Below are 27,738 nucleotides of genomic sequence, written 5' to 3' on the forward strand. Positions count from 1 at the left end.
TTATCATTATTGCACAGTGTATTTATTTACTTGGACATACCTAGCTGATTCTTTAAATTCTATATCCAAATGTTAAAATAAATAATGCCCATATTTATACATTCAAATGAGTATTTCTCCCCTTCAGAAGACTCATCTTGGCAAGCTGTGGACTGATTCTAGTGATGCTGTCATTGCTGAGCATAATTTTGGAGCTCCTGTCTTGGAGTTACCTTCAGAGTTTGTAACACATTTACTGAATCGCCTCCATGATGGCAAACCTTCCTCAGTTGGGAAACAGCCAAATACCAAGTGGGATCAACTCTGGTTTCTGAGGTGAGGAATTGAGGCTGTAATAGGAAGTATGCCCATTAAAGTAATGAAAGTCCTCTTGAAGGACTGGCAGTTTTAAAAGGGGCATCCAGTACAGGTGTGCAAGTGTGTCTTAGGATTCGAAAGTAATTGCTTTGAAGCAATCTTTATTTGCGTGTATATGCTCTCATGTGCATGTAAAAAAATTGGTCCCATCACCTATTGTTATACGTTATGGCCTCTTGGGCTGGAGAAAATAAGCCTTTCTTTTCTCTTTCAAGGTACTCTTTACCAGGCAGGTTCCATCACTGTGCATTTTTACAGAAGACAGACAAAAAAAAAGACTTGTTTTCTCACCAAAAAAAGGTACCCAGAAAGTCACTTACCCCACATGTAGTTAATGACTGGTACTTGAGTTTTTATGTGAAAGGATCTTATGTAGAAGTAAGGGGAAGAGAGTGAGTTCTGCAAATGTGTTTCAGTTTTGGGACTCCGTAGCACACAGTGTGAAAAATTAACATATCCTTTTCCATTTTTTTCCCTAAATTACCAATTTTTTTAAAGGTTATGTAACATGAAGCTTCATACACCCAGGGCTCGAATCTTGATCTAGCTGTGATCTTGGGCAAGTGATTTCATCTCTTTCAGACTCAGTTTTCCTACCTTAAAATGAAGACGCTAATGAGTGTGCACCCCATGAGGCTGTCATGAGATTTCTGCATGCAAAATACTGAATCCAGTGCCCGACACATAAGTGCTCAAGAGAGACTAGCTATTTTTGTTATTAATACTGTTTATTGATAGTTTTATATTAAAAGTCCTTTGAAGCCATGTATAAATTTACCATTTCCAAGGTAATGATATTCCCTCTGCTGGGCTTTGCAAATGAATATGTGAATGGGAACATTTTGTTTTTACTCTCCTAGCTTCTCAGGAATTTTTTAAGTGATCTTAAAAAGCAACCATTGCTAGCTGCTTTATTTTGAATTCAGATTTTTTTTTTAAATGAACATTCTTATTTTTATTGTATATTAGGTATAACAGTTTGGTGAAAATCCGAAGGAAAAAATTTTAAAAGCTCCTCCTATAACTCTTTTCCTTGATCGGTCAAATACTGTAATGTAATAGCTACCGTTCTCTCGGCATGTATTGAAAGGGATGATTCGGGTGCACGTTTGTTTTAGTTGAACTCAAATTTCGATCTGCTTTGTTTGTTAAATGACAGGGAAGAATAACTTGGCACTAAGTTCTTGGCTCTTTCATAAATACTGACATTAATTTTTTTCCGATTCTATGATTTCTGTTGTAATATAAATTAGGGAGCTGTAAAAATGTGGGAAAAGAATTTTATCTTAGTTTTAATCAATCAAATAGCTAGGGGTTGCTGTGAAATAGATGTTTCATGAAATGTTCGACATTTAGCGAGAGTTCTCTGTTTTAGGCAGGTGTGTGCAGGAGACAGAGGTAGAAACAGACTCGTCATCCAAGAGTTCACATAAGGTGCTCTCTTAGGACCATGCAGTGGCAAAAAGTTTTTTCTCCTAATGGCTTATGGGACTAAGGATTCATGTGGATTTCACTACATGTTCTCTTCCCTCAATTTCTTGGAGAAAGCTAAATATATGGGTCTCTTAATAGTGTTCATATTTTTAAGGAGGATTAACTCTTAGAATTAGATTCCGCTGTGCATTCATATGCCATGAAAGGAGATACTGCTATTAAAGTACTTAGTGAATTCTAAGTGATCTATAACTGTAGCATAAGGTGGTATTATTGTTGTACAGTACTTTCCTAGAGTATTCTGATTATCACCTCCGGAGTAGTGTTTGGTTCCAGCTCTGTCTCTCTTCTGAGTAGTTGTGTACTTACTTATGAAGTACCAGGGAACAAGACAACATGGTGGTGATTTAGACTAGAGTAACGCTCCCCTCCTCTCCACCCCACATCTGATAATGTCTGGAGAGAAATCTTATTATCACAGCTGGAGAGGAGAGGGATGTTAAGGCTTGTAAGGGGTAGAGGCCAGAGATCCTCCTAATAAGCATAAGGTAATGCAAAGGACAGCCCCCAAAACAAAGAATGACCAACTGAAACGTCAGTAGTGCTAAGAAACTCTGGACTGGAGCATGGGATCTGGAGTGGGCATCAACCTGCGTTAGCATCCTAGCACGTCCCTGGGTAAGTTCCTTAAACCTGAGATTTTATATAACTTGTGTCTGAAGAGATATTGTAGAATTAAATGAGATAATGTGTATAAAGTGCTTAGTGCACAGAAGGTGCCCAGTAAATGGTAACTCTTAGTATTATGTCTCGTTAGGAAATCCAGGGACTAGGCTTCAAACAGCTTTGGTTACTTAACTCTTTGTGTATAGAACCAATCCAGGCTTCCTGATCCCATCTGTGTGTCTGAGAGTAGGGCAGAGACACGGTAGGACGGAGACACCTCTGGCCCGCCATGGTTCCTTCTGCATTCTGGCCCAGGTTCTGCCGTGGTTCTGTTCGGCAGAAGATGATTCCAGCCAGGTGAACAGGACAGTCTATCTCCCGCACCTCTCTTGTGTAGAGGAAAGGCGAGCTGTGGGTGGAGGCCCCTTCTGTTTCATCTAGGCTAAACTGGGAAGGAGATAGCCAAGCTGGGAAGCTCCCTCCAACTGAGCTGATCTCTGGGATCTACTCAGACCCTTGTCTATGCCTGGCCAGAGCTTTCTCTGCAGCCTTAGCAGGCTATGAGCAAGGTCTGGCAGTTTCCCTTTTTTTTCCCCTTAGCCCCTTCTACTCAAGCAACAAGTTCTTTGGGGGTCCCTTTACTTTTTAAAGAACCGTCCAAATCTACTCCAGTTTTTGCTTTGCATGGGGTTACCAGCCATCTGGGAGGAGATAGGAGACCTCCCATAAAGCCCAGGCTCTGTTTTGATCTTCTTGCCTTTCTGTGTTTACCTCGTGCACGCTGGAGCCACTGAATGAGTAATCCACTCACTGTAAGCAGCAGAGCTTCAGCGCGGTGGGGGTGGGGCAGCCATTCTGGGTGCAGAGAGTATTTAGCAGACCAGGATGTAAATAACACAGCGGTTTTTTTAGCTGTGAGCTAGAAACCATTAGTTGTGTTGTACAATAAAATCAACTGGGGCTCTCTTAATGCTGAGGCCTCAGCCCCACCACTAACCATTGATTCAGAATTTCAATGGGTACGGCATGGGCATCAGATTTTTAAAATTACTCTGATGCATTAAAAGGAAGGAAGGAAGGAAGGAAGGAAGGAAGGAAGGAAGGAAGGAAGGAAGGAAGGGGGAAGGGAGGGAGGAAAGAAGGGGGAAGGGAGGGAGGAAGGAAGGGAGAAAGATAGGGAGAGTCTAATTAAAAATAACGAAGTAACATAAAAATTATTTTGTTAAGCTTTTGTTTTAGTGATGAATGTGTGCCTGTTTGCAATGTAAAAATACGTTTCTTTCAATGGGTTGCAGTCAAAAAGTTTGAAAAACATTGTTTTAGAGCTTTAGAGTATTTAATTAATATTGACAAATTTACCTCTTTCAATATTCCTTTGTGAACATCTGCTGGACAGATTTCAAAGTGTTTTTATTTTCCTTGTGAAATAGAACTTTTGCAACCATCCTATGGAGGCCTAGAGAACAAATATCATCATACTGACTTTTTTTTAACAGATGAAGGGAACTTGGGGTTGGTGAGGGTAAGACATTTGTCAAAGTCGCAGTGAGAAAATGTCAAAAACAGGGACTCAAACTCCCAGGGCTTCTGATTACTGCTACGGGGCTTGGTCCAGCACATCTTTATGCCTCTTCTGATTAGCAGAGCTTATGAAAAAGAATTACAACTAGAACATGAGTCTGGCTTTAGCCTTGTAAAAATAATAACTGTTGACCGAGCACTTGCTAGCGTCAGGAAGCGTGTTTGTGTTACTTCATTTAATTCTCAGAATAATCCTATGAGATAGGTACTATTATTAGCCCCATTGCACAGATGAGGAAACAGGTTGTGACTTGCTCAAGGAGCAGAGCTGGGCCCTGACAGCAAACCCACATTTTTTATGGGTGCTCTTTATTGCCCCAGTACTTGTATGCTTGTATGTTGCCATTTCTCTAACTTCTAAATTCCTGCCTCTGGGGCAGTTTAAATAAGAGGGAAATGGCCCTATGTCTTAATCTGCTCAGGTTGCCATAACAAAATACTATAGGAAGTCCAAAATCAAGGTGCCAGCAGATTCAGTTCCTGGTGAGGGCCTTCTTCCTGGTTTACAGATGGCCGCCTTCTTGCTGTGTCCTCCCATGGCAGGGAGGGGGAAGCAGAGAGAGGGGAGGGCAAGAGAGCAAGAGGAAGAGCTCCTCTACTTATAAGGACACTGATCTCATCATGGAGACCTAGTCCTAATGACCTCATCTAAACCCAATTACTTCCCAAAGGCCCCACATTCAAATCAGTCATCACATGAGCGGTTAGGGCTTCAACCTAAGAATTTAGCGTGGAACACAAACACTGAGCCTAGGTCTTGCAGCTTCCACTCAGCTTTCTTGGCGTATGTGGCTAGAAGCCCACACCCCACAGTGATTAAGTGAGGAAAGCCCTCTCTGCTGCCTGATCTACTTTATGCATCCTTTTTCAGGCCATTTATGATGCTCAGTGCCAGGAATTGCTGAAATTCATGATGGGGCTTTGGTAGTCCTGGCTGTGAAGGAACCTGAACACTAACCCTGTGGAGTGAGACCTGGATGGACTTCGCAGTGGTCTGGGAACCAAAAGATACCTTGTTCATGCATGCACTCATTCATTCATTCATCAAATATTACAGACTCATTCATTCACTCATTCATCAAATATTATGGAGGATACAGTTTGCAGGTAAGTTTTAGAGATCACAGTCCCCTTTAAAAACTGGAGGGAGGGACTGTCTATCATGGCTTTCTAATGACCAGACCAAAGCACAGGTCAGGGCAAGTGTAAACAGGAGGCGGCTCGTTGGCTACCTACTGACAAGTTTAGAGTGGAAGATTTAGACTTCAGCGTTATCACACATGACGTTCAGAAACCACACTTCTGCAAAAGTGGGCAACTGCTGCTCTCTGTAGTAAGTCAGCTGGGTTGGGTGATCAGGTTGAGTTAAGCCTGGGGCTTGGGGCACCTGGGTGGTGCACTCCATTAAGCATCTGCCTTTGGCTCAGGTCATGATCCTGGAGTCCAGGGATCAAGATCCGCATGGAGCCTCACATGGAGCTCCCTGCTCAGCGGGGAGTCTGCTCCCTCTCACTCTACTCCTACCCCGCTCGTGCTTGCACGCTCTCTCTTGTTCTCTCTCGCTCGCTCACTCTTTCTCTCAAATAAATAAATAAAATTATTTTTTTAAAAAGCCTAGGGCTTAAGGAAGACTTTACTTCTCTGCATGTCCGGGAGGGTACAAGCCTCCAAGCCATCTAGATAGTGAATAAACTATTAGTATTTTCTATGTGAAGAGGATTCAATACTATATCAGAATAGTATTTGTTGAGTGAGTGAATTAACAATTACGATGAATGTTAATATATAATAGAGATAATTGGGGACTTGAAAATTTTGAGACGAGTACACCCAGCGAAGTACGAAGGCTAGCTCTCCCGCCTTGAGAGAGTTCAGCCCCCAGGCTGAGCGGACATCTGACTTTAACCAATTCCCAGTTCCTAGGATTTGAAGATCAAAGCAAAGGTTACCGATTTTAAGAGTTTTTGTTGGTCTTGAGATGTAGCTAGCATTAAGGGCAGTGACATTTATCCTTCTAGGGTGATGTAGTCCAAGATTAAGAAAAGCAAAGAAGAAAACATGTTTCTCTTCCCAAGGAGTAAAGAATTTGTTGCTTTTCATCAGTAGCTTGAAACTGCATTTGCCTTATCCTTGACACCTGCTCTTTGGAGTATAAGAGAATACCCAAGAGGTTAAAGATAAGTCTATAGGTGGGAAACTGAAGGAGGGCTACACCTACCCTAACCAATTGAAGATGGAATTAAAACACACATACCTTGTTGAATATGGCTTATAGATCATACTTCTTCGAGATAAAAAACTCTCGTTGGTGAAAACTACCTTCTCATTTCTCTTTTAGACTTTGCAGAGGATTGGTAAAGAATTTTTAAAAATGGACAAAAGGGGAGAATGATGTAAAAATCAATGTCGAAGTGTAATGGCTCTTGAATTAGGAAGTTTATATTCTCCATGGTATATTTAAGTCTGTCCAAAGAATTCATTCCAAGAGTTCCATCTTAGCTTTTTTTATTCCCTCCCTTAAGCAAAATAAGGGCACTGCTACTATTCTCTTGAGCTGCCAGGAACCCTGAGCACTTCCAAATGTGGAATTAGTTTCATGCATATGCTGATGCTGAGCTTGGAATTGGCTGCAGTACTAGAATGTCACCCAGACAGGTTCAGGTAAAGCTGCATGAATGTCATTGAAACTGGGCAGCATTTCAGGTAGAAACTGACTCATCAAATCTGGGCTTGGTGAAGGGTTCAGGTTCATTCATGAGGTGCCATAGGTGTTTCTTGGGTTTTGTGGCCTTTTTTTTTTTTTCCTCTTGAAAACATTCTGAATGATGACTTGTTTGTGGCTTACGTCTCTGGATGTAATGCCACCTTCTGAGTTGCTGCTGTCAGGGTCCTTGACAATTTTCTGTCTCATCTAAGATGGTCCTATTTTAGATCTTTGCAGCTGGAGAGTCATTCCGATAGAGGAGCACTTGGACGGATGAGGGAGAAAAAGGAAACAGACGTTCTTGGGGGAGGCAATGGAACCACGCCAGAGCAGCAGAGGTGGGATTGGAAGGAGAACTCTGTTAGTTCCCGGGTGGGGTTTTTGTTTTTTGTTTTTTTTTTGACTATGCAGTAAGTGCCTAACCCCGTGCTAGTTACTTTGAGGGGTTCAAGAGAAACATAAAGCATGGCTTTGTGCTTAAGGAGCTTATCCTACATTTGGAGCATCAAATTTTTCTCATATGAAGAAGAAAGAAAACTTTAAAGTGCATATGGTTACGTGCAGGGCTGTAAAGCCCAGGAAGTGGGGGTGTCTCACTCAGTTTAGCAAAGGGCAGAGTCACCGTGAGCTCTTAAAGTCAATATAATTCAGGAGAAACAACCTGAGTGAGATCTTAAAGGGGGGTAACTTTTAGGTAGAGAGGTGGGTATTTCTGATGGGAGAAGCAGCTTAAGCAATAGCACAGGGGCAGAAATCAGAAAGGCACCTGTATGTGGTGCACGTAAGGCCCTGAGGAAATCACTTCCTGCTGCTTCATTTTTCTTCACCTCACATGGCGCCACTTGATATACTATGCGCTTAGCTGCTCACACTCTGTCTCCTGCACCGGGTCCCAGCGGTCAGCCATGGGAGGAGTACACGGGGCAGGATTGCAGAACTAGATGCCCTTTTGTCGTGGGGTGTTTGGAGAGAGGAAAAGATAATGAAACCATTACAAAATGTCTTTCAAAGGCCGACTCCGTGCTTGGCCCTAGTTCGACAGTGTTGTTAGAGATACAGACGTGATCGAGATCTCTGCTTTCAGGTAACATGTATTCTCTCAGGGGGAGACAGACAAAAAACAAGTAAATCAGGAAATATATACTTTCAGGTAGTGAAAAATGTTATGAAGAAAAATAACTCAGGATAAGGGGAAAGACAGTGCTGGTTTTAGGTAAGGTTAAGGACAAGATAAACATTTCCGATTAGCCTATCTATCTATCTATCTATCTAATGAATATATATGTTCATTCAGCAAGCATTTCACAATAAGTAAGAATGGCCTTGCTAGACTTGAATTGGACCACATTTTTCTCCTTTTTACTTTTTATAATTTTTTTAAATTAAAAGATAGGGTCACAGGATATTTACAGAAGGAGAAAAGGGAATCACGCAGGAGAGGACATGTAATATTGATAACAGTAACATAGTCACCTATACATCAGCTCTGTGGAGGAGATTGGATGCAGCTGCATCAAAATTTTGTCAAATGAAAGAGAAAGAAAATATTAAACTATAATTATGTGGTCTCGGTATGTCTCATGTCATGGGGAACCACTGGGTCTAAATATTAACCAAATTCCAAAGGAGGCAATAGCATTACCTAGTATTTGAGGTGTTGGAGAAACCCACAAGGAAAAGGACTGGACAGAAAATATGACTGTCATTGGGCCATGGCTGCCAAGGGAAGGAAAAGGTTTCTTTTAAAATAAATTTCCCTTTGGTTTTCTCTCTTGGCAGAAGGATTCAGTCTTCCCACCGAGGCTTTTCAGTTTGTTTCTAGCACAGCTAATTGTGTTTATTTCTCTCCAGAATCACATGCCTGCCTCCTGTCCCTTGCCTTTTCTTAAGGTCTCTTGCCTGCTTTGTACTACAGTTACTGCCAAAAATGTNTTTTTTTATTCCCTCCCTTAAGCAAAATAAGGGCACTGCTACTATTCTCTTGAGCTGCCAGGAACCCTGAGCACTTCCAAATGTGGAATTAGTTTCATGCATATGCTGATGCTGAGCTTGGAATTGGCTGCAGTACTAGAATGTCACCCAGACAGGTTCAGGTAAAGCTGCATGAATGTCATTGAAACTGGGCAGCATTTCAGGTAGAAACTGACTCATCAAATCTGGGCTNGTACTACAGTTACTGCCAAAAATGCTCTCCTCACCTGGGAGCCAGTTGGCTGACAACACAGAGTAGATGTTGGGAGGCCAACTCTGTCTCTCCAGAGGGCTAACTTGGCTTCTGGCATCCAAACCCACCTCAGGGGACATGGAGAGAGATTACAGAAGCTGGCTATGAAAGGAACCATGTCGTTTGCCTTGTCTGCACCCACTTGGTCCATCAGTGTTGAATGCAGAGTAGAAAGCAAGTAAATACTATTGATTGAGTGAAGAAGAGAGCTTTGCTGGTTCAAGTTCAAGAAATTGATTCTCCATTTTTCCTATCAAAACAAGCATCGCAATGACTTTTCTNCTTTTTTTTTTTTCCTCTTGAAAACATTCTGAATGATGACTTGTTTGTGGCTTACGTCTCTGGATGTAATGCCACCTTCTGAGTTGCTGCTGTCAGGGTCCTTGACAATTTTCTGTCTCATCTAAGATGGTCCTATTTTAGATCTTTGCAGCTGGAGAGTCATTCCGATAGAGGAGCACTTGGACGGATGAGGGAGAAAAAGGAAACAGACGTTCTTGGGGGAGGCAATGGAACCACGCCAGAGCAGCAGAGGTGGGATTGGAAGGAGAACTCTGTTAGTTCCCGGGTGGGGTTTTTGTTTTTTGTTTTTTTTTTGACTATGCAGTAAGTGCCTAACCCCGTGCTAGTTACTTTGAGGGGTTCAAGAGAAACATAAAGCATGGCTTTGTGCTTAAGGAGCTTATCCTACATTTGGAGCATCAAATTTTTCTCATATGAAGAAGAAAGAAAACTTTAAAGTGCATATGGTTACGTGCAGGGCTGTAAAGCCCTGGAAGTGGGGGTGTCTCACTCAGTTTAGCAAAGGGCAGAGTCACCGTGAGCTCTTAAAGTCAATATAATTCAGGAGAAACAACCTGAGTGAGATCTTAAAGGGGGGTAACTTTTAGGTAGAGAGGTGGGTATTTCTGATGGGAGAAGCAGCTTAAGCAATAGCACAGGGGCAGAAATCAGAAAGGCACCTGTATGTGGTGCACGTAAGGCCCTGAGGAAATCACTTCCTGCTGCTTCATTTTTCTTCACCTCACATGGCGCCACTTGATATACTATGCGCTTAGCTGCTCACACTCTGTCTCCTGCACCGGGTCCCAGCGGTCAGCCATGGGAGGAGTACACGGGGCAGGATTGCAGAACTAGATGCCCTTTTGTCGTGGGGTGTTTGGAGAGAGGAAAAGATAATGAAACCATTACAAAATGTCTTTCAAAGGCCGACTCCGTGCTTGGCCCTAGTTCGACAGTGTTGTTAGAGATACAGACGTGATCGAGATCTCTGCTTTCAGGTAACATGTATTCTCTCAGGGGGAGACAGACAAAAAACAAGTAAATCAGGAAATATATACTTTCAGGTAGTGAAAAATGTTATGAAGAAAAATAACTCAGGATAAGGGGAAAGACAGTGCTGGTTTTAGGTAAGGTTAAGGACAAGATAAACATTTCCGATTAGCCTATCTATCTATCTATCTATCTAATGAATATATATGTTCATTCAGCAAGCATTTCACAATAAGTAAGAATGGCCTTGCTAGACTTGAATTGGACCACATTTTTCTCCTTTTTACTTTTTATAATTTTTTTAAATTAAAAGATAGGGTCACAGGATATTTACAGAAGGAGAAAAGGGAATCACGGAGGAGAGGACATGTAATATTGATAACAGTAACATAGTCACCTATACATCAGCTCTGTGGAGGAGATTGGATGCAGCTGCATCAAAATTTTGTCAAATGAAAGAGAAAGAAAATATTAAACTATAATTATGTGGTCTCGGTATGTCTCATGTCATGGGGAACCACTGGGTCTAAATATTAACCAAATTCCAAAGGAGGCAATAGCATTACCTAGTATTTGAGGTGTTGGAGAAACCCACAAGGAAAAGGACTGGACAGAAAATATGACTGTCATTGGGCCATGGCTGCCAAGGGAAGGAAAAGGTTTCTTTTAAAATAAATTTCCCTTTGGTTTTCTCTCTTGGCAGAAGGATTCAGTCTTCCCACCGAGGCTTTTCAGTTTGTTTCTAGCACAGCTAATTGTGTTTATTTCTCTCCAGAATCACATGCCTGCCTCCTGTCCCTTGTCTTTTCTTAAGGTCTCTTGCCTGCTTTGTACTACAGTTACTGCCAAAAATGCTCTCCTCACCTGGGAGCCAGTTGGCTGACAACACAGAGTAGATGTTGGGAGGCCAACTCTGTCTCTCCAGAGGGCTAACTTGGCTTCTGGCATCCAAACCCACCTCAGGGGACATGGAGAGAGATTACAGAAGCTGGCTATGAAAGGAACCATGTCGTTTGCCTTGTCTGCACCCACTTGGTCCATCAGTGTTGAATGCAGAGTAGAAAGCAAGTAAATACTATTGATTGAGTGAAGAAGAGAGCTTTGCTGGTTCAAGTTCAAGAAATTGATTCTCCATTTTTCCTATCAAAACAAGCATCGCAATGACTTTTCTGCTTAATATTCTCCTTTGTCTTTGGGATCACTGACATTTACTTGACTCTCAAGCCTCAGTCTTTTTTTTTTTTCTTCCTCCTTGCCCATGCAGTCCTATCACAGAAGCCACATAACCACCGGAGAACTACTCAGATGCTACTTAACCCTCTCTCGGTGGAATTCTGAAAGGTGGCACCTGTCAGGGTGCAGGTGAGCAAGAGCTTAGAAATTCCACCTTTGGGGGCTTAGTCGGTTGAACATGGACTCTTGGTTTCTGCTCAGGTTGTGATCTCAGGGTCGTGGGATCGAGCCCCATGTCAAGCTCCATTCTCAGTGTGGAGTCTGCTCGAGATTCTCTCTCTCTCTCTCAAATAAATAAAAATCTTAAAAATAAAAAATAAATTCACCTTTGGCTCTCTCTGGGACGTGCCAGCCAGGACCTCAGCTGGGGTCCTTTTCAGGGAGCATGGATTTTCTTTAAATATTTATTGTGAATATTTCAAAATAGTTTTCTTTATGATTGCTACAACTTCTACTTTTTAAAAAAGTCAAGTAGGGAAAACAGTGGACTACAAGTCTCTCAGCTCTCTATTGTAGAATCAACTGAGGGATGGCAAATACATGGCTGTATGCCAAGCTCTGNATTGCAGAACTAGATGCCCTTTTGTCGTGGGGTGTTTGGAGAGAGGAAAAGATAATGAAACCATTACAAAATGTCTTTCAAAGGCCGACTCCGTGCTTGGCCCTAGTTCGACAGTGTTGTTAGAGATACAGACGTGATCGAGATCTCTGCTTTCAGGTAACATGTATTCTCTCAGGGGGAGACAGACAAAAAACAAGTAAATCAGGAAATATATACTTTCAGGTAGTGAAAAATGTTATGAAGAAAAATAACTCAGGATAAGGGGAAAGACAGTGCTGGTTTTAGGTAAGGTTAAGGACAAGATAAACATTTCCGATTAGCCTATCTATCTATCTATCTATCTAATGAATATATATGTTCATTCAGCAAGCATTTCACAATAAGTAAGAATGGCCTTGCTAGACTTGAATTGGACCACATTTTTCTCCTTTTTACTTTTTATAATTTTTTTAAATTAAAAGATAGGGTCACAGGATATTTACAGAAGGAGAAAAGGGAATCACGGAGGAGAGGACATGTAATATTGATAACAGTAACATAGTCACCTATACATCAGCTCTGTGGAGGAGATTGGATGCAGCTGCATCAAAATTTTGTCAAATGAAAGAGAAAGAAAATATTAAACTATAATTATGTGGTCTCGGTATGTCTCATGTCATGGGGAACCACTGGGTCTAAATATTAACCAAATTCCAAAGGAGGCAATAGCATTACCTAGTATTTGAGGTGTTGGAGAAACCCACAAGGAAAAGGACTGGACAGAAAATATGACTGTCATTGGGCCATGGCTGCCAAGGGAAGGAAAAGGTTTCTTTTAAAATAAATTTCCCTTTGGTTTTCTCTCTTGGCAGAAGGATTCAGTCTTCCCACCGAGGCTTTTCAGTTTGTTTCTAGCACAGCTAATTGTGTTTATTTCTCTCCAGAATCACATGCCTGCCTCCTGTCCCTTGTCTTTTCTTAAGGTCTCTTGCCTGCTTTGTACTACAGTTACTGCCAAAAATGCTCTCCCTCACCTGGGAGCCAGTTGGCTGACAACACAGAGTAGATGTTGGGAGGCCAACTCTGTCTCTCCAGAGGGCTAACTTGGCTTCTGGCATCCAAACCCACCTCAGGGGACATGGAGAGAGATTACAGAAGCTGGCTATGAAAGGAACCATGTCGTTTGCCTTGTCTGCACCCACTTGGTCCATCAGTGTTGAATGCAGAGTAGAAAGCAAGTAAATACTATTGATTGAGTGAAGAAGAGAGCTTTGCTGGTTCAAGTTCAAGAAATTGATTCTCCATTTTTCCTATCAAAACAAGCATCGCAATGACTTTTCTGCTTAATATTCTCCTTTGTCTTTGGGATCACTGACATTTACTTGACTCTCAAGCCTCAGTCTTTTTTTTTTTTCTTCCTCCTTGCCCATGCAGTCCTATCACAGAAGCCACATAACCACCGGAGAACTACTCAGATGCTACTTAACCCTCTCTCGGTGGAATTCTGAAAGGTGGCACCTGTCAGGGTGCAGGTGAGCAAGAGCTTAGAAATTCCACCTTTGGGGGCTTAGTCGGTTGAACATGGACTCTTGGTTTCTGCTCAGGTTGTGATCTCAGGGTCGTGGGATCGAGCCCCATGTCAAGCTCCATTCTCAGTGTGGAGTCTGCTCGAGATTCTCTCTTTCTCTCTCAAATAAATAAAAATCTTAAAAATAAAAAATAAATTCACCTTTGGCTCTCTCTGGGACGTGCCAGCCAGGACCTCAGCTGGGGTCCTTTTCAGGGAGCATGGATTTTCTTTAAATATTTATTGTGAATATTTCAAAATAGTTTTCTTTATGATTGCTACAACTTCTACTTTTTAAAAAAGTCAAGTAGGGAAAACAGTGGACTACAAGTCTCTCAGCTCTCTATTGTAGAATCAACTGAGGGATGGCAAATACATGGCTGTATGCCAAGCTCTGTCCTGAGCCTGGTGTCTCTCAGGAGCCTGTGGCAGTAAATCAATCCCAGCAGGTTTCCCTGAGTTCAGCCCACGCCTAGAATGCCTCTCAGCACAGGACTCTAGGAAGCCCTTACCAAAGAGGTTGGGTGAGGGTTGAACTCTCTTTGCTGTTTCCAAAGTAAATGGTCTTTAAATCTCTTCCCACACTAAAATCCCTTGAGCCTTTCTGCCTGCGGTCACATTAGGTCCTTAACAGCTAGGGACAAGCTCTCCTCTTTCAGCCAGAATCAGATCAAAGGTTGGGGGAGGAGGGAGATGTTAACCACCATCTGGAAAACAGATGATAGAGGAAAGGGTTTTAAATGTTGATGGTTCAGGGAGGATTTAGAGGCGATGCCTCTCCCTTTTCAACCCATGTGGATTTACATAGCACAAACCCATAGTAGATTGGGTTTATAGATTTTTCATTAGTCAGTAAGACTAATTAAAGTCATTCTTTTCATGGGAGAAATGGAATGCTTAATGCTCAAGGGGAGTAGAAAGGAAACGGCAGCCCAGAACCTGTCTTTAAGAGTTCCTAATCTGGTCTAGCAGTTGTATTAAGCTCAATTTAGATTCAGTGTAGTTGAATGAGAAGTGAAAACAAGAAACTTGGTACTTAGTTGTAATTAACTTACTCTCAGATGACTAACAATTCTTTATAGTTTTGAAGAAATTTGGAGGTTGTTAACACCTGTGAAACAACAGGACTTCCTTGGCAGAAGATGTTTTAAATACTCACGACCGTATTATAGATAATGTGCTAGACTGTAGGAATGGCCTGGGCCAGTCTACACTCACGGGAAAAAAATTGCTGTCTGATAAACAGTGTGGACAGAGGCTGTGAGGGCTGCTCCGGGCCTGGCCATCTCCAGGAAGATTGACAGAGGATACCAGGCCGGCCTCTGGGTGGTCAGGATCAGGCTGTGTGTGTTCAACTGTGGTTTCCTCTTGTTGTTTTAACCGACAGTATATTCTTTTGCAAGCAAAAGTCAAACCAAGGCTCTTTTTTGGAACGCTCTGACTTACTAGCAAGGACCTGCACAGGCCCTTTTCCATTTCAGAATCTCAACAGGGTATGGGGGCTGGAGTGGAAAGGGTGGGGAAGGGAAAAACCACATAGGTCAACAAAGCATTAGTTTGGTATTTTTAAAAAATCAGGTTAGGTTTAGAGCCCTGCTTCCTACTTTTATCTAGCAATGCTTATCTAAAAAATCATACTTCAACTGAAATTACTGCTGGTTTACGACATTCTTTACCTTCTCCATTTTTTTGGATATCATAAAGAAAGGGTCGAAAAACATCATTTGCTGCTGTTATTTGGGAATGTCTGAAGTAGTTGAATTCTCTGGTGAGGCTGAAATAGCGAGCCGGAGAATAATTGCAACTTTTCAGTTTATACTACCGTCCTTTGTGGAAGGGAGCGCCGGGGTGTGGGAATGGAACTGCAAGTACTGACCTCGAGTTTTCTGGTAACAATCAGCGCTTGTCTCCTCCCAAGACCCTATGATCTGTGCAACTCAGCCCGAATAGCTTCTGGCTGGTACTGCATCTTTTGTTTTCTAAAGGCACTCTTGGGATGTTAAAGTGCATCCTTTTGGGTTAAAATCATGGGATCTAACAGCATCTCATTTGAATGTTAAATGGAAGATGCACTTAAATAATGTGGGCTGTTACACACGAAATCGGCTTAAAACTTGGAAGTGACGATTTCTGGACCTGCAGTCATCTTGTCTTAGGCTTATAATTACCTTCGTTTTTTTTTTTATTTTTGCAACTTTAATTCAGAAATCTCAAATTGTTGGCCTTTATTATTCTCATTTTACAGATGGCACAATTGGTGCCAGAAGGATTGTGGTTTATTTTTAAGTATGTGATTCATTTAATTTGAGCAGGATTTGGGCCTTCTGTCTTCTGGCTCCTTTGGCCTCCAAGATCAATACAACCTCAAAGTAGAAAAAGTTGTCCATTTTTTAGTAGTGTTTATATAATGGATATGCCTTGTTTACATTAATGACAATGCATCTACTACAATATAGCTTTGACTAATCAAAGTCTTCAGTTAAGCTAATTGTTACTGACACGTTCCACTTTGAAAAAAAAAAACATCAAAACAGGAAAATAAAGTCCTATTAGAACTTTTACTTAAGAGGGACGCCTGGGTAGCTCAGATGGTTAAGAGTCTGCCTTGGGCTCAGGTCATGATCCCAGGGTCCTGGGATCCAGTCCCACATCGGGCTCCATGCTCAGCAGCGAGCCTGCTTCTTCCTCTGCCTGCTGCTCCCCTGCTTGTGCTCTCTCTCTCAAATAAATAAATAAAATCTTAAAAAAAAAAAAAGAACTTTTATTTAAGAACAACTTCCCAGTAAGGCTCTAGGCTGACCATAAATAACTGTCCACAATCTTTAGGACCATTGGTACCTCCGTTTTCCAAGCTGCCTAATGATCAGTGAAGCTAGAAGGAGCTGAAGGACTTGCACAGTTCTGAATTATCCAAATTATTTTCACTTACACATTTAGGAAAGTGAACTAATACATTTTAGAATGATTTTCAATAAATGAAGTTGAAATAGCATTTCCTGAGTAGCGTAGGAGTTCAGGGCAGAGGCTCTGGAGCAAGACTACCTGGGTACGGATTCTGGGTCCCAGCTGTGTGGTCCCTTCCCTTGGGCAAGAGACTTGACCTGTACTCCATTTCATAGAGTTGTGAGGAATAAATAACTCAGTAACATGCAAAGAACTTAGACGTGTTCCTCTCATGGAGTAAGACCTCAATAATGTCAGTCATTATAATACTTATTATTGGCAACTGGATAAAGAGGAGTACCAGATTAGGCTGAGGAAAAATATATATCTCTGGTCCGGGAGCCATTTACAGAGATAGGAGCAAGGAGCACGGGACAGAAACAAGGTCAGTGGAGGAGGAAGCACTCTTCATTTGGAGGTATTGTGTTCAAAGAATAATATTTGTTCAAAGAATACTTGCTTTCATAAGATGCTAAGTAGATTGCATAAAGGTATTTTGTGGATGGATGGACGGATGGTTGGATGGACAGATAGACAGATAGATAGCCAGATTGAGATTTTGACATAGAAACAAGGAAATCAAAGACCAGTATACTGTCAGTGTGTCTTTTGTTCACCAATTCATTTATTCATTCTTACAGCATATATTTACTGAGCACTTACTATATGCCGAGTCCTGTTCTAGGTGCAGGATACATCAGTGAACAAAATAGACAAAGATCCCTCTGCTAATGGAGCTTATATTCTGGGCTAGCAGCAGGGCCCAGAAGGACAGACAATAAACATAATAAAGAAAAATAATATATTAACATCATACCCATTAAGATGGCTACCAAAAAAACCCAAAACAAAACAGCCAGATAACAGGTGTTGCCAAAGATGCTGAAGACTTGGAGCCCTTGTGCACAATTGGTGGGATTGTAAAATGGTGCAGGCAGTATGGAAAATAGTATAGCAGGTCCTCAAAAAATTAAAAAATAGGATTACCGGGGCACCTGGGTGGCTCAGTCGGTTAAACGTCTGACTCTTGATTTTGGTTCAGGTCATGATCTCAGGGTCATGAGATCAAGCCCCACAAAGGGCTCCCCATTCAGTGGGGAGTCTGCTTGAGATTCTCTCTTCCATCTGCCCCTGCCCCCACCTCTCTCTCTCAAATAAATAAATCGTTAAAAAAGTAGAATTACCAATAATAGAGCAATTCCCCTTCTGAGTATATAGTAGCCCCCGCTTATCTGTAGGGGCTATGTTCCAAGACCCCCAGAAGATGCCTGAAATTGCAGAGAGCAGAGAACTCTATGTATATCCTATACATACATGCCTATGATAAAGTTTAACATAAATTAGGTACAGTGAGAGATTAACAACAAAAATAAAATAGAACAATTATAACAATATACTATAACAAAGTTATGTGAATGTATCCCATCTCTCAAAATACCTTGTTATTCCATACTCACCCTTTCTTGTGATGGGAGAGGATGACGTGCCCACGTGAGGAGGTGAAGCGAGGTGAATGACGCAGGCACTGTGACCTAGTGTTAGGTGAATGACGCAGGCACTGTGACCTAGCGTTAGGTGAATGACGCAGGCACTGTGACACAGCGTTAGGCTCCTATTGGCCTCCTGAGGATACATCAGAAGGAGGATCACCTGCTTCTGAACCACCGTTGGCTGCAGGAAACTGAAACTGCCGAAAGCAAAACTGCAAATAAAGGGGGGCTACTCTATACCCCTAAGAACTGAAAGCAGGGTCTCGAGGAGATTCTTGCACACCCATGTTCATAGCCGCGTTACTCACACTAGCCAAAAGGTGGAAGCACCCAAATGTCCATTGACAGATGAATGGATAACCAAAACAGAGTAAATACATACAATGGAATATTATTTGGCTTTAAAAAGGAAGGAAATTCTGACACATTGCAACATGGATGAATCCAGGGGATATCATGCAAGGTGAAATAAGCCAGTCACAAAAAGACGAATGCTGCATGATTCCACTTATCTGAGGTACCTGGAGTAGTCAAATTCATAGAGACAGAAAGTAGAGAGGGGTTTGCCAAGGGCTGGAGGAAGGGGAAGTTACTGTTGAATGGCTATACTATAGAGTTTCATTTTCGCAAGATGAAAAGAGTTCTGGATATTGGTTGTACAACAATGTGAATGTATTTAACACTACTGAACTATGCCCTTAGAAGGGGTTAAGATGGAAACTTTCATTAGGTATATTTTACCACAATTTTAAAAACTTACGAGAAGGAAAGTAACGTATTAAGGCACAAAGTGAGAAGTACCACAGAAAACAAGAAGTGGAGCGGAGGAAGGGGCCCCAGAGGGCTGGGGAGGGTGCAAATGATATGAAATCAGTAGGGTGGTGGGTATGCCTCCTTGAGAAGGGGCGATCTGAGCAAGGACTGGAGTTGTTCATCTCTTGGCTGCTGTGATAGTCGGAGTCTCCATCTTCCAGGGCCCGCAGGTGGTGTGTGGCTATTGCCAAGGCAAGGACCAAGCGGTGCATAGCTGTAAAGTTGATGTTGGCGGGCAGCTGACGCAGAAACCGCGGCCGTGGTCATTTCAACTCGATTGGAAAAACAATCCAGGCACTCAGGTGGCACTTGCACAGATTATAATCAGATGTCATCTGAGACTCGAGGTCATGTTACAGTAAAGAGAAATGGTTGTTCTCATACTTGGCTCTTTCTAAAATCAAACTCCATAACCTAGAAACAGCAATCAGGAGTTCGATTTTTTTTAGTGCCTCCTAAGTCTGTGTGTTGTTATTTAGCCCATTTCCAACATGAATTTTAAGCTCCTTCGTAGTACTAGGATTTTCAGGGCTTCAGCTGACCTTTCTGTCAACCCATAACTGGGGGGCGGGGGGGGGAAGCTCGAGAGTACTTATTTTAGTTACTGTCTTCTCTGGTAGGTCATATGGCTTGGAATGGTGAGCTGCTTATAAAAAATCCCGTGACCTGGACATGTTTTATTACTAATTTATGAGGCTGGTATAAACAGATATCAACTTGCCATCGTTTAAGCCAACACTTTGTACTGATGAGTAAAATGGAAAGAGGTTTGCAGCATTGGGCTTGAACTGATTTTCCCACATCTCATCTGTTAACCTTTTCCAAGTCTAGTAAAAGCAAGAGAAGTATAATGAGAATGTATCTCTGCTTTGGAGTCAGGAAGAAGTCCCTCACGATGCCTTCATCGCCACACCACTAACTTGGAGGGTGGACAGTCACCTTGCCCCTCCACAATCCTGTCCCTGGTCAAGGATTCTGAAGCTACACTGGCAGCCATTGGAAATACACACCCTGTCTGTGTCTCTCTCTCCAGGCTAGACTTGTGCAGTGATTGCTGAGGTCTAGGGACTATTAGGGACTAGGTAGAAGGAGGAGAAATGGATTCCCTCTTAAGTCGTGCCTGCACTGGTGGCACTAAGCATTGGTTGACTGATTTGTCACATGCTTATCTGCTTGATGTTTGAGTTCTTTTACATCTGTATATATTTGCTTTGATCTTTATACATAGGCACTGCCTGGGGTCATTTAGCTCCAGGAAGTTATCAAGCTCAAGGTATCCCCTGTACCTCCAGTTTCCCCCAACATACAGTGTTGATGGTAGTGATGGGCTTCTCTTTACCCTCATGGTGANCTTAAGTCGTGCCTGCACTGGTGGCACTAAGCATTGGTTGACTGATTTGTCACATGCTTATCTGCTTGATGTTTGAGTTCTTTTACATCTGTATATATTTGCTTTGATCTTTATACATAGGCACTGCCTGGGGTCATTTAGCTCCAGGAAGTTATCAAGCTCAAGGTATCCCCTGTACCTCCAGTTTCCCCCAACATACAGTGTTGATGGTATTGATGGGCTTCTCTTTACCCTCATGGTGAAAGGGTAATACATGGGAACGCAGTCGCCATTAAGTGTATACTCTTGTCATGAGATATGTGTCATTAGATGGTGATAGCGGTGCCTGGTAGCAAAAGAAGGAAAGCTCAGTGGCTTCTACAGGCATTCCCCCCCGGATCCGCTCTGGGCAGATATCTGCCCCCAGCTCTAGGTGCGGGTGGAGTGGGGGAGGGAATTGAATGCCATGTGACACCTTACTTGCCCATAAGAAACTCAGGGGCTGCTAGGATGTAAGAAAAGTACCCAAACAACCACAGGACAAAGTTATACGTGATGGTGTGATGGTGTCTTTCAAGAGATACACACTGAAAGCTGCAGGAGAATGGCTGGACGATATTGCTTCGACCGGGTGAACAGGAAGGCATGGGAGAATCGGCATCTGAGAGGTGCGCTTGGGGACGGATGAAGTTTCCTGAGGTAGAGACAGGGAGGGGTCCATTCCAGGCAAAGGGAACAGCCTGGGCAAAGACCTGAAGAGGAACCCGCTTCAGAGGCATATGCCAAAGAGGACGTGTAGGAACCACGCTGCAGCCTTGTCTGTCGTAGCAAATAACTGGCAGCAACCTGCACGGCCATCCACGGGAGGCTAGACAGAGGAGCTATATTCGGAAAATACTCATCAGAGAAAATGAATCAACTAGAGAATCGTGTCACGATGAACGTGAAAAATCACAAAACATATTAAAGAAGGAAGACTGCAGGATGTTAGATACAAAACTTATATAAAGGTTAAAAATATGCAAAACAATATATATTGTTTATGGTTATTTAATTTCATGATGTTTTCTATCATTACATGTAGTTATATAATTTTATAGCATCATAATGTTTTCATGTGAAAACATTAATGGGGAATGAAAAACACTCAATTCAGTGTATAGAGACTGCCAGTGGGAGAGAAGGGTGGAACGGGTGGACACAGGAGGCTCAGTTGTTCCTGTTTTATAGACACGTATACATCCATATAGACACATATATGCAAACACCCTCGTGTATACACACATACACGTAAATATACATACTGTTTTAAAATCCAAAGTACAGGTGACAAGTTAAGAGTTGACAAATAATTGTTTGTTATATTCTCCAAAGCAGTCTGTGTACTTGAAGTATTTCATAATTTCAAAATGAAAGAGAAAGTCTCAGGGCACGCCTAGGTATAGCAAATGGTATATAGATCAGTGGTTTGCAAACTTCCACATGACCCTTGGTAACAAACAGATTTTATTTTAGGAACCAGGGGTTGCATGACAGTACTTACCCTTTATATGTGAGGTGCACCCTGACATGTTCTATTCTATTTACTCTAGTTTGTTCTGCATGAAATGAAACAGTGGGTGATGTTTCAGGATGCAGGTTATTAGGGTCAGGACACAGAAGGCTTTGCCAGCCTCAGGAATGTGATCTCTCTTTGGCAGAGAGGGGAAGGCTACCAGTGGCTTTGGGGGATATCATCATCAGAGCCAAACTTTAGTCAAGTCACATAAGGTGGCACTGGGGCCAGAGATTAGAGGATGCAAGCTCAGTTGTGACGTGATCACCATAATGTCACCGGGACAGTATATGGGCTTGCAGGGGAATGAGTGAGAAGGAGGACTAGGTTTTGGATATGCAGCAACTTTAAAAAAAGGGGGGGGTGCCTTGATGACAGATTTGAAAGAAGGAGAGGAAAAGGAGAAATTCCAGTTTGATTTCAAGGCTAGGTGATTGGGAGATTGGTCACACCCGTCATAAAACTAGGTACCTCTGTAGTTGGTTTTAAACACACAATGTTTAAAAGATGGGACATCCAGATGTATATCATGAGCTTTTGGCAGAGGTCAAAAGGCATGGATTCATAATGGTCTCATAATATTTCATGAGCATCTCTAGCAGTACACAGTAGCTGGTGAGGAAAGAGAGAAATTGGGTGTGATCAAGGTGGGGCTATGCAGGCTGACCCATCGTGAAGGGTGAAGGGTGCTGGCCAAGGTAGGATGGAAATGGCTGGCAGTGGGACCAAAAGAGGTGGGCTAAGAGAGAAGAAAGGTTGGGGGATCCAGTGTGTTAGAGGGTGAGGCAGTCACACGGGTGGACATCGGGGGTATTATGGTCAGGAAGGAGGAGCTTCAACTCTGAGATCTTGGAGCTAAAGCCATCCTGAGTGATAAACAGTCACTACCTCGGTAGAACTTGCAGGCTAGGCAGGTGGGCAGGCGGGCAGGTGTCATGTAACGGAGAGGAAAACCGGAGCTATGGGGTAGTTTATAGTTATTAATCTGAACTTTTCAGACTTTTCAAACAGAAGCTCCTCTATGCAATGACTAATGATTTTTAACCGCACCAGCTACTGATTATGAATTATTACTCCAAATTGTAGAAAAGGGGTACCCTTCAGAGAGTCCTCCTGGAAAGCCCTAGGAGAGGAGGCTCTGGATGGCACACCTAGGATATTACAGGGAGCCAAGATTCCTCGTCTGGCATCAGGTCAGAGGCACACAGGCAATCACTTCTCATCCAACTCTTCTTTTTCCATTCCTGTTTGAGGGACTTTCTTTTTCCGAGACATGGGTGGCTGGCTCTTGGGACACAGAACTCAGAAGCAGTGGGGTCTGCCCATACTTTAAGGGCTGATTTGGTTTAGGGCTTTGAATAGATCACTTAAATTCTTTGTGCCCGTTATTCTCACAATGAAGTAACAGAAACTAAAATAAGTAAATCAATCAATAAATAAAATTAATGTCTTGAATAACGTCCTTGCGCAACTTAATGAATGTCGTAATTTAATGTAAGGGAAGACGTATACGACATAATGCTCAGGGGGTATAACAGCACGTGATTAATTCTGCTTGAGGCTCTTGCTAAACTGCACGGAAGAGCTTATACCTGAGCCGGAATGTGGCTTTGCCAGGCGTAGATGGGGTACAGTTAACACTGGCGAAGTTGTGTGGCTTGTTGAGGGAACCAGGACAGTCTGTTCTGATTTCTGTGCAACAAGGATTTAAAAAAAACTAGGTCCCCTAATCTGCGAACTCCTGCTCCAATGTTATTTTACTTTATCCTTTTTTCTGCCTGGCCCCTCTCTTTGCTGCATCTTTGCTTAGGCATTCTTGGGCACAAAAGTACCAATAGTAAGAGTGAGCTGGTGACCGGAAAGCAGTTAACAGTTTAAACACGGTTATGGATACCTACCACGTAGTTGAACCACACACAGATAAACAACATCCAACTCAAATGTTGTTTCCTTTTGAAAAACACCTCACATTTTCATTATCGAAGATCTCTCTGTTTTTACCTTTAGAAGCAAAGAGGGCCAAAGGGGAATCTGATTTCACTTTGTCTTAAACAATTATCTATTGACATATTCTGGGGCACCTTTACTCTGACAGTTGGTGATAGGAGAGAGGAAGGATGAGTAAGTCAGTGTTTCCTGTGTCAAGGAGCTTGCAACCCAATACATAGGAGAGGCAAGGCTTTCTACATGCACAGCAGTGAAATAGCGCTTGACCCTGGATGTTCTGCTTACCAAACATGTGGACTAGGTAGGTAGGTGTTCGGGGAGAAAAGAAATCAAGGTGGCCTGAAGAAGGATTCGTGGTCAATGTGGAATTGAATTAAGGCCATGAGGATATCTAAAGAGAAACTGAGAATGAAGTGACTTACTTGATTCTTGGGAGCAAATAAAAAGTCCAGGCCTTGGGACCACCAAAAGTGTGGACTGCATTAGCTGCAAAAGGGTTAACTTTTCATTGCTAGGGAAACTGCATTCCTTATACCCTGCTCCAACCTGGGTTTAATTTGTTATCAGATTATTCTGCTATGGAAAGTACATTTCCCAGATTGATTTCCTGCCAGTGGAATCTGCAGCGCTCTTCAGGGTTCACCTGGGTTGGCCCCAGTCCCAGCAGGACTGCGGGTGGGTGACGAAGCTTCCTGCAGGCGAGAGGCTGGACCAAGACAAGAGGCTGCGTTACTGTGTCAGACCATACCTAACGAAGCCTATAGTTACATTGTTATGGGACTCCTGTCCCTAGGCATTAATTAACAGGCTTTTCAGACAGCAGAGTTCACCTCTTCCCAAACAAGAAGTCTCTGAAGAAAAGCGAGCATCACACCCAGCTAACCTGTTGATTGACTTTGGACTGTTCGATGTGTTCTAAACTGTTCCCAGCTCCCCCAAATCCTCCCACTAGAATTAAATACAGGTACTATTATTGCCTGTTGAAGGTGTTCTGTGTCTGTAATGATGTGTGTGGAAGACAGTACCTGTTCAAGTGAAATGACCTGAGATGGGGGAAGTATAGGAAATAACAATAAAGGAAATGCAGGAATCCCAGCCAGAGGGTTCCAGCTGGAAAGAGAGAAAAGCACTCGGAGGAAATACGCTCTGTTCATCTTCCCCAGAGCATAGCAGCAAATTAACGTTGTCTTTTCTTTCCCCTATCAATGTTATGGGGATCCACAGAGGAAGAGATTCAGAGGTGGAAAGGTCACTGAGCCCAGACGGTGACACGTGTTTCTGGCATATCTGTGGCACACATGAGCACCTCACCTTTTTTACAGGCAGGGTTCAGCCATGTCAGGTTCCCCCGTGGTCCAGGAACTGACTGGTGTATTAAGGCCATGTGGGTTTGTGTGCAGTGATTAAGTCTTCAGACAATATTGCATATATCGCCTTTCCCAATCTAAGAGAACATGGTTGCCTTCTTCATGGTAGATGTTACATATATGTTTTTCCCCTTCAAGACCCCCATGACCATTAGCTTACATTATGGCAAGTATAGATAGGTTGCTTCTAATAATAATTTTATTAGTATGGAATTCTAACTAGTCGAGCTCAAAATCCATAGAATAATGCAAATAAGTGTATATTTCTTTGTAATGCTGGGATTTTTTTGGGGGGGTGAGGGAGAATATCTTAAAATCCATTGTGCTAATTAATCATGTTTTACCAAGTTCTACAAACTTATGTCAAATATTTCTATTTGTAGAATAGCAATAACCATTTTTCCAATTACAAAAGTCGTAAATTTCGTTGTTAAAAAGTACTGTAATGAGGGGCACCTGGTGGCTCAGTTGGTTAAGCATCCGACTCTTGATTTTGGCTCAGATCATGATCTTAGGGCTTGGGATTGAGCTCCCACCTAAGGCTCGGCACTCAGTGTGGAGTCTGCTTGAGGATTTCTCTCTCCCTCTGCCCTTCCCCACCCACGCATGGCGTATGCACTCTCTTTCTCTCAAAAATAAATCTTTAAAAAAAAAAAAGGAATGTGATGATAGTATCTACCCTAGGGGAAAAGTAAAATTCTCCATAATCCCACCACTTAACAATGTCTATATTAACGTTTTGATTATATGCAATCCCGTACTTATTCTGTGCTACATGTATATGTTTACAAAAATGGAACATACTCTTTTAATTTGCTTCTTCCTTGTAATAATGTCTTTCATTCATTTTATTTGTTCAGCAAATCCCTGTTGAGCACCTACTATGTGCTAGCCAGTCCCTATTCTAAGTGCCAGGGAGACTGTAGTGAAAAAACAAGGGAAAACACACATATTTCACATGCATCTTTCTAGTACGATAAATGTTAAAATCTACATAATTATTTTAATAGGTACATAGTATTCTATTGTATAGATTTATCAGAATTTATGAAATCAGATCTCCCATTTTTGGATATTGAGGTGTTATTTATGATTGTTAGGTTTTCTTAAATATGGAGAGAATATGCATTAACCATTTGTGAACCTGAATTCGTGTCAAAATTCTCTCTGCTAATAATAGGATTCTGCTGGTAGTGCCGCTCTTTAAAATGATTTTATAAACACTGATATGCTACGTGGCAGAGGTGGCTACAAAATCAGTGTGGGCCCAGCAGCCTCTCACTTGGAGGATGCCTGGAGATCCTGGAGGCGTTTGAGGTTGTTTGCAACTTCACGTCTGTCCCCGTTAGGCCAAAGGCTGCTCAAAGCAAGGCTCCAGTCCTTATACATGGACCCTAAGTTAGTGTTTTGGCTGCTGTTTCTTCTCAGCCCTTTATAGTTATGCAATGATGTGTGATGCTGGGCTTCTATGAATTCTGGAAGCATTTCTTCTGCTCTCTTTGATGGAAATTGCTGCTCTTTTGTTCTCTGTCCAACAACCAGCAGGCCACCTTCCTGCCATCTGTGTGAGCCCCCTGTACACAGTGACATGAGGTGATGTCATAGGATCTGTTTTTTGGTAGTTTCAGCACACTGCTTAGTATTCCATATAAAGCAAAACATAGACCAGATGAATTGCAGAATTTTACAGCTTCTAGAAATTATAACCCCATTTTATGGACAAGGACAACAATTGTAGAGAGGTTGTGTGATTTGCCTAAAGTCCCATAGTTAGTGGTAGAGCTGGAACAAGAAGCTAGGATTTCTCTTTCTTTCTTTCTTTCTTTCTTTCATTCATTCAATCAAGAGAGAAAGAGAGAGTGCATGCATGAGCAAGGGGAGGGGCAGAGGGGGAGGGAGAGAGAGAATCTCAAGCAGACTCCATGTTAAGTGCAGAGCTCATCATGGGGCTTGATCCCACAACCCTGAGATTGTGACCTGAGCAGAAATCAAAAAGCAGACGCTTAACCAACTGAGCCACCCAGGCGCACCTAGAAATTGGGATTTTTACATCCTCATCTGGTGCTTTTCTAGGGAATCAGCTATTCCAAAATTGTGTTCCATTAAAGTAGGTAATAGACCAGGGAACACAATTGCTTTGAAGCACTTCTGTTTGGCCTCCAGATACAATATCATCAGTACCAAACGATGTCTGTTTGCCAAATATGCGGCTTTTCATTTAATTCTCTTTGTTAATCAGGGCAAGACTTTTTAGATAGCATGCTACAGAGCGGAATTCAGTGACTATTCTCAATGTTGGTGTACTTTCCTCCAACAGGCTGATAAATGACTTCGGTCTTTAGGTTTATGATTGGAAGGTCTCACCACACCAGTTCCGCAAAGTCAGCCATAACACATGGTGTGTCTCTAAGATGAAAGAGGCTCACTGGGCTTATGATCACTTTTATCTGGGTTACAGACCCACTTGGATTGTCTGATAGATTTCAATCAGATTTTCTGGAAGTCACATTTTCTTCTCTTAGAATCTGATTTACAAATAAACTCCATGGCAAAGAAATGAGCTTTGTGATACTGGCTGCTTTTATAAAGCCAACTGCAAATTATCTTTGTTAGTGGAGCAGAGCGGTTTTACAGCAGTGTGTCTGAAGTTGCATATGGTCATTTTTGGGTTTGGATTTAGAGCGCAGTTTTGGGGGACATAATGGTTAAGAGCC

The 27,738-nt window shown here is 42.3% G+C and overlaps 1 protein-coding gene across 6 annotated transcripts in view; it reads left to right on the forward strand.

Annotated features, from left to right (window-relative positions):
• Window positions 1-27,738, forward strand: part of PAQR8 (progestin and adipoQ receptor family member 8) — a 50,447-nt gene that overhangs the window by 294 nt on the left and 22,415 nt on the right. For 3 of the 6 annotated variants that reach the window (XR_004622066.1, XM_034648020.1, XM_034648022.1), the window contains exons 2-3: window positions 128-315; window positions 4,910-5,145. The exons of 1 other annotated variant lie outside the window; for it this stretch is intronic. Coding sequence is in view for 3 of the 5 variants with exons in the window: in XM_034648020.1 (XP_034503911.1) it covers window positions 5,062-5,145 (84 nt within the window). In the remaining 2 variants the exon portion in view is untranslated. The remainder of the gene's footprint in view (window positions 1-127; window positions 316-4,909; window positions 5,146-27,738) is intronic. 2 more of the 6 variants (XM_034648024.1, XM_034648021.1) reach the window with 2 other exon arrangements.

This window comes from Ailuropoda melanoleuca, chromosome 19 (assembly GCF_002007445.2).
Source record: "Ailuropoda melanoleuca isolate Jingjing chromosome 19, ASM200744v2, whole genome shotgun sequence".
NCBI lineage: Eukaryota > Metazoa > Chordata > Mammalia > Carnivora > Ursidae > Ailuropoda > Ailuropoda melanoleuca.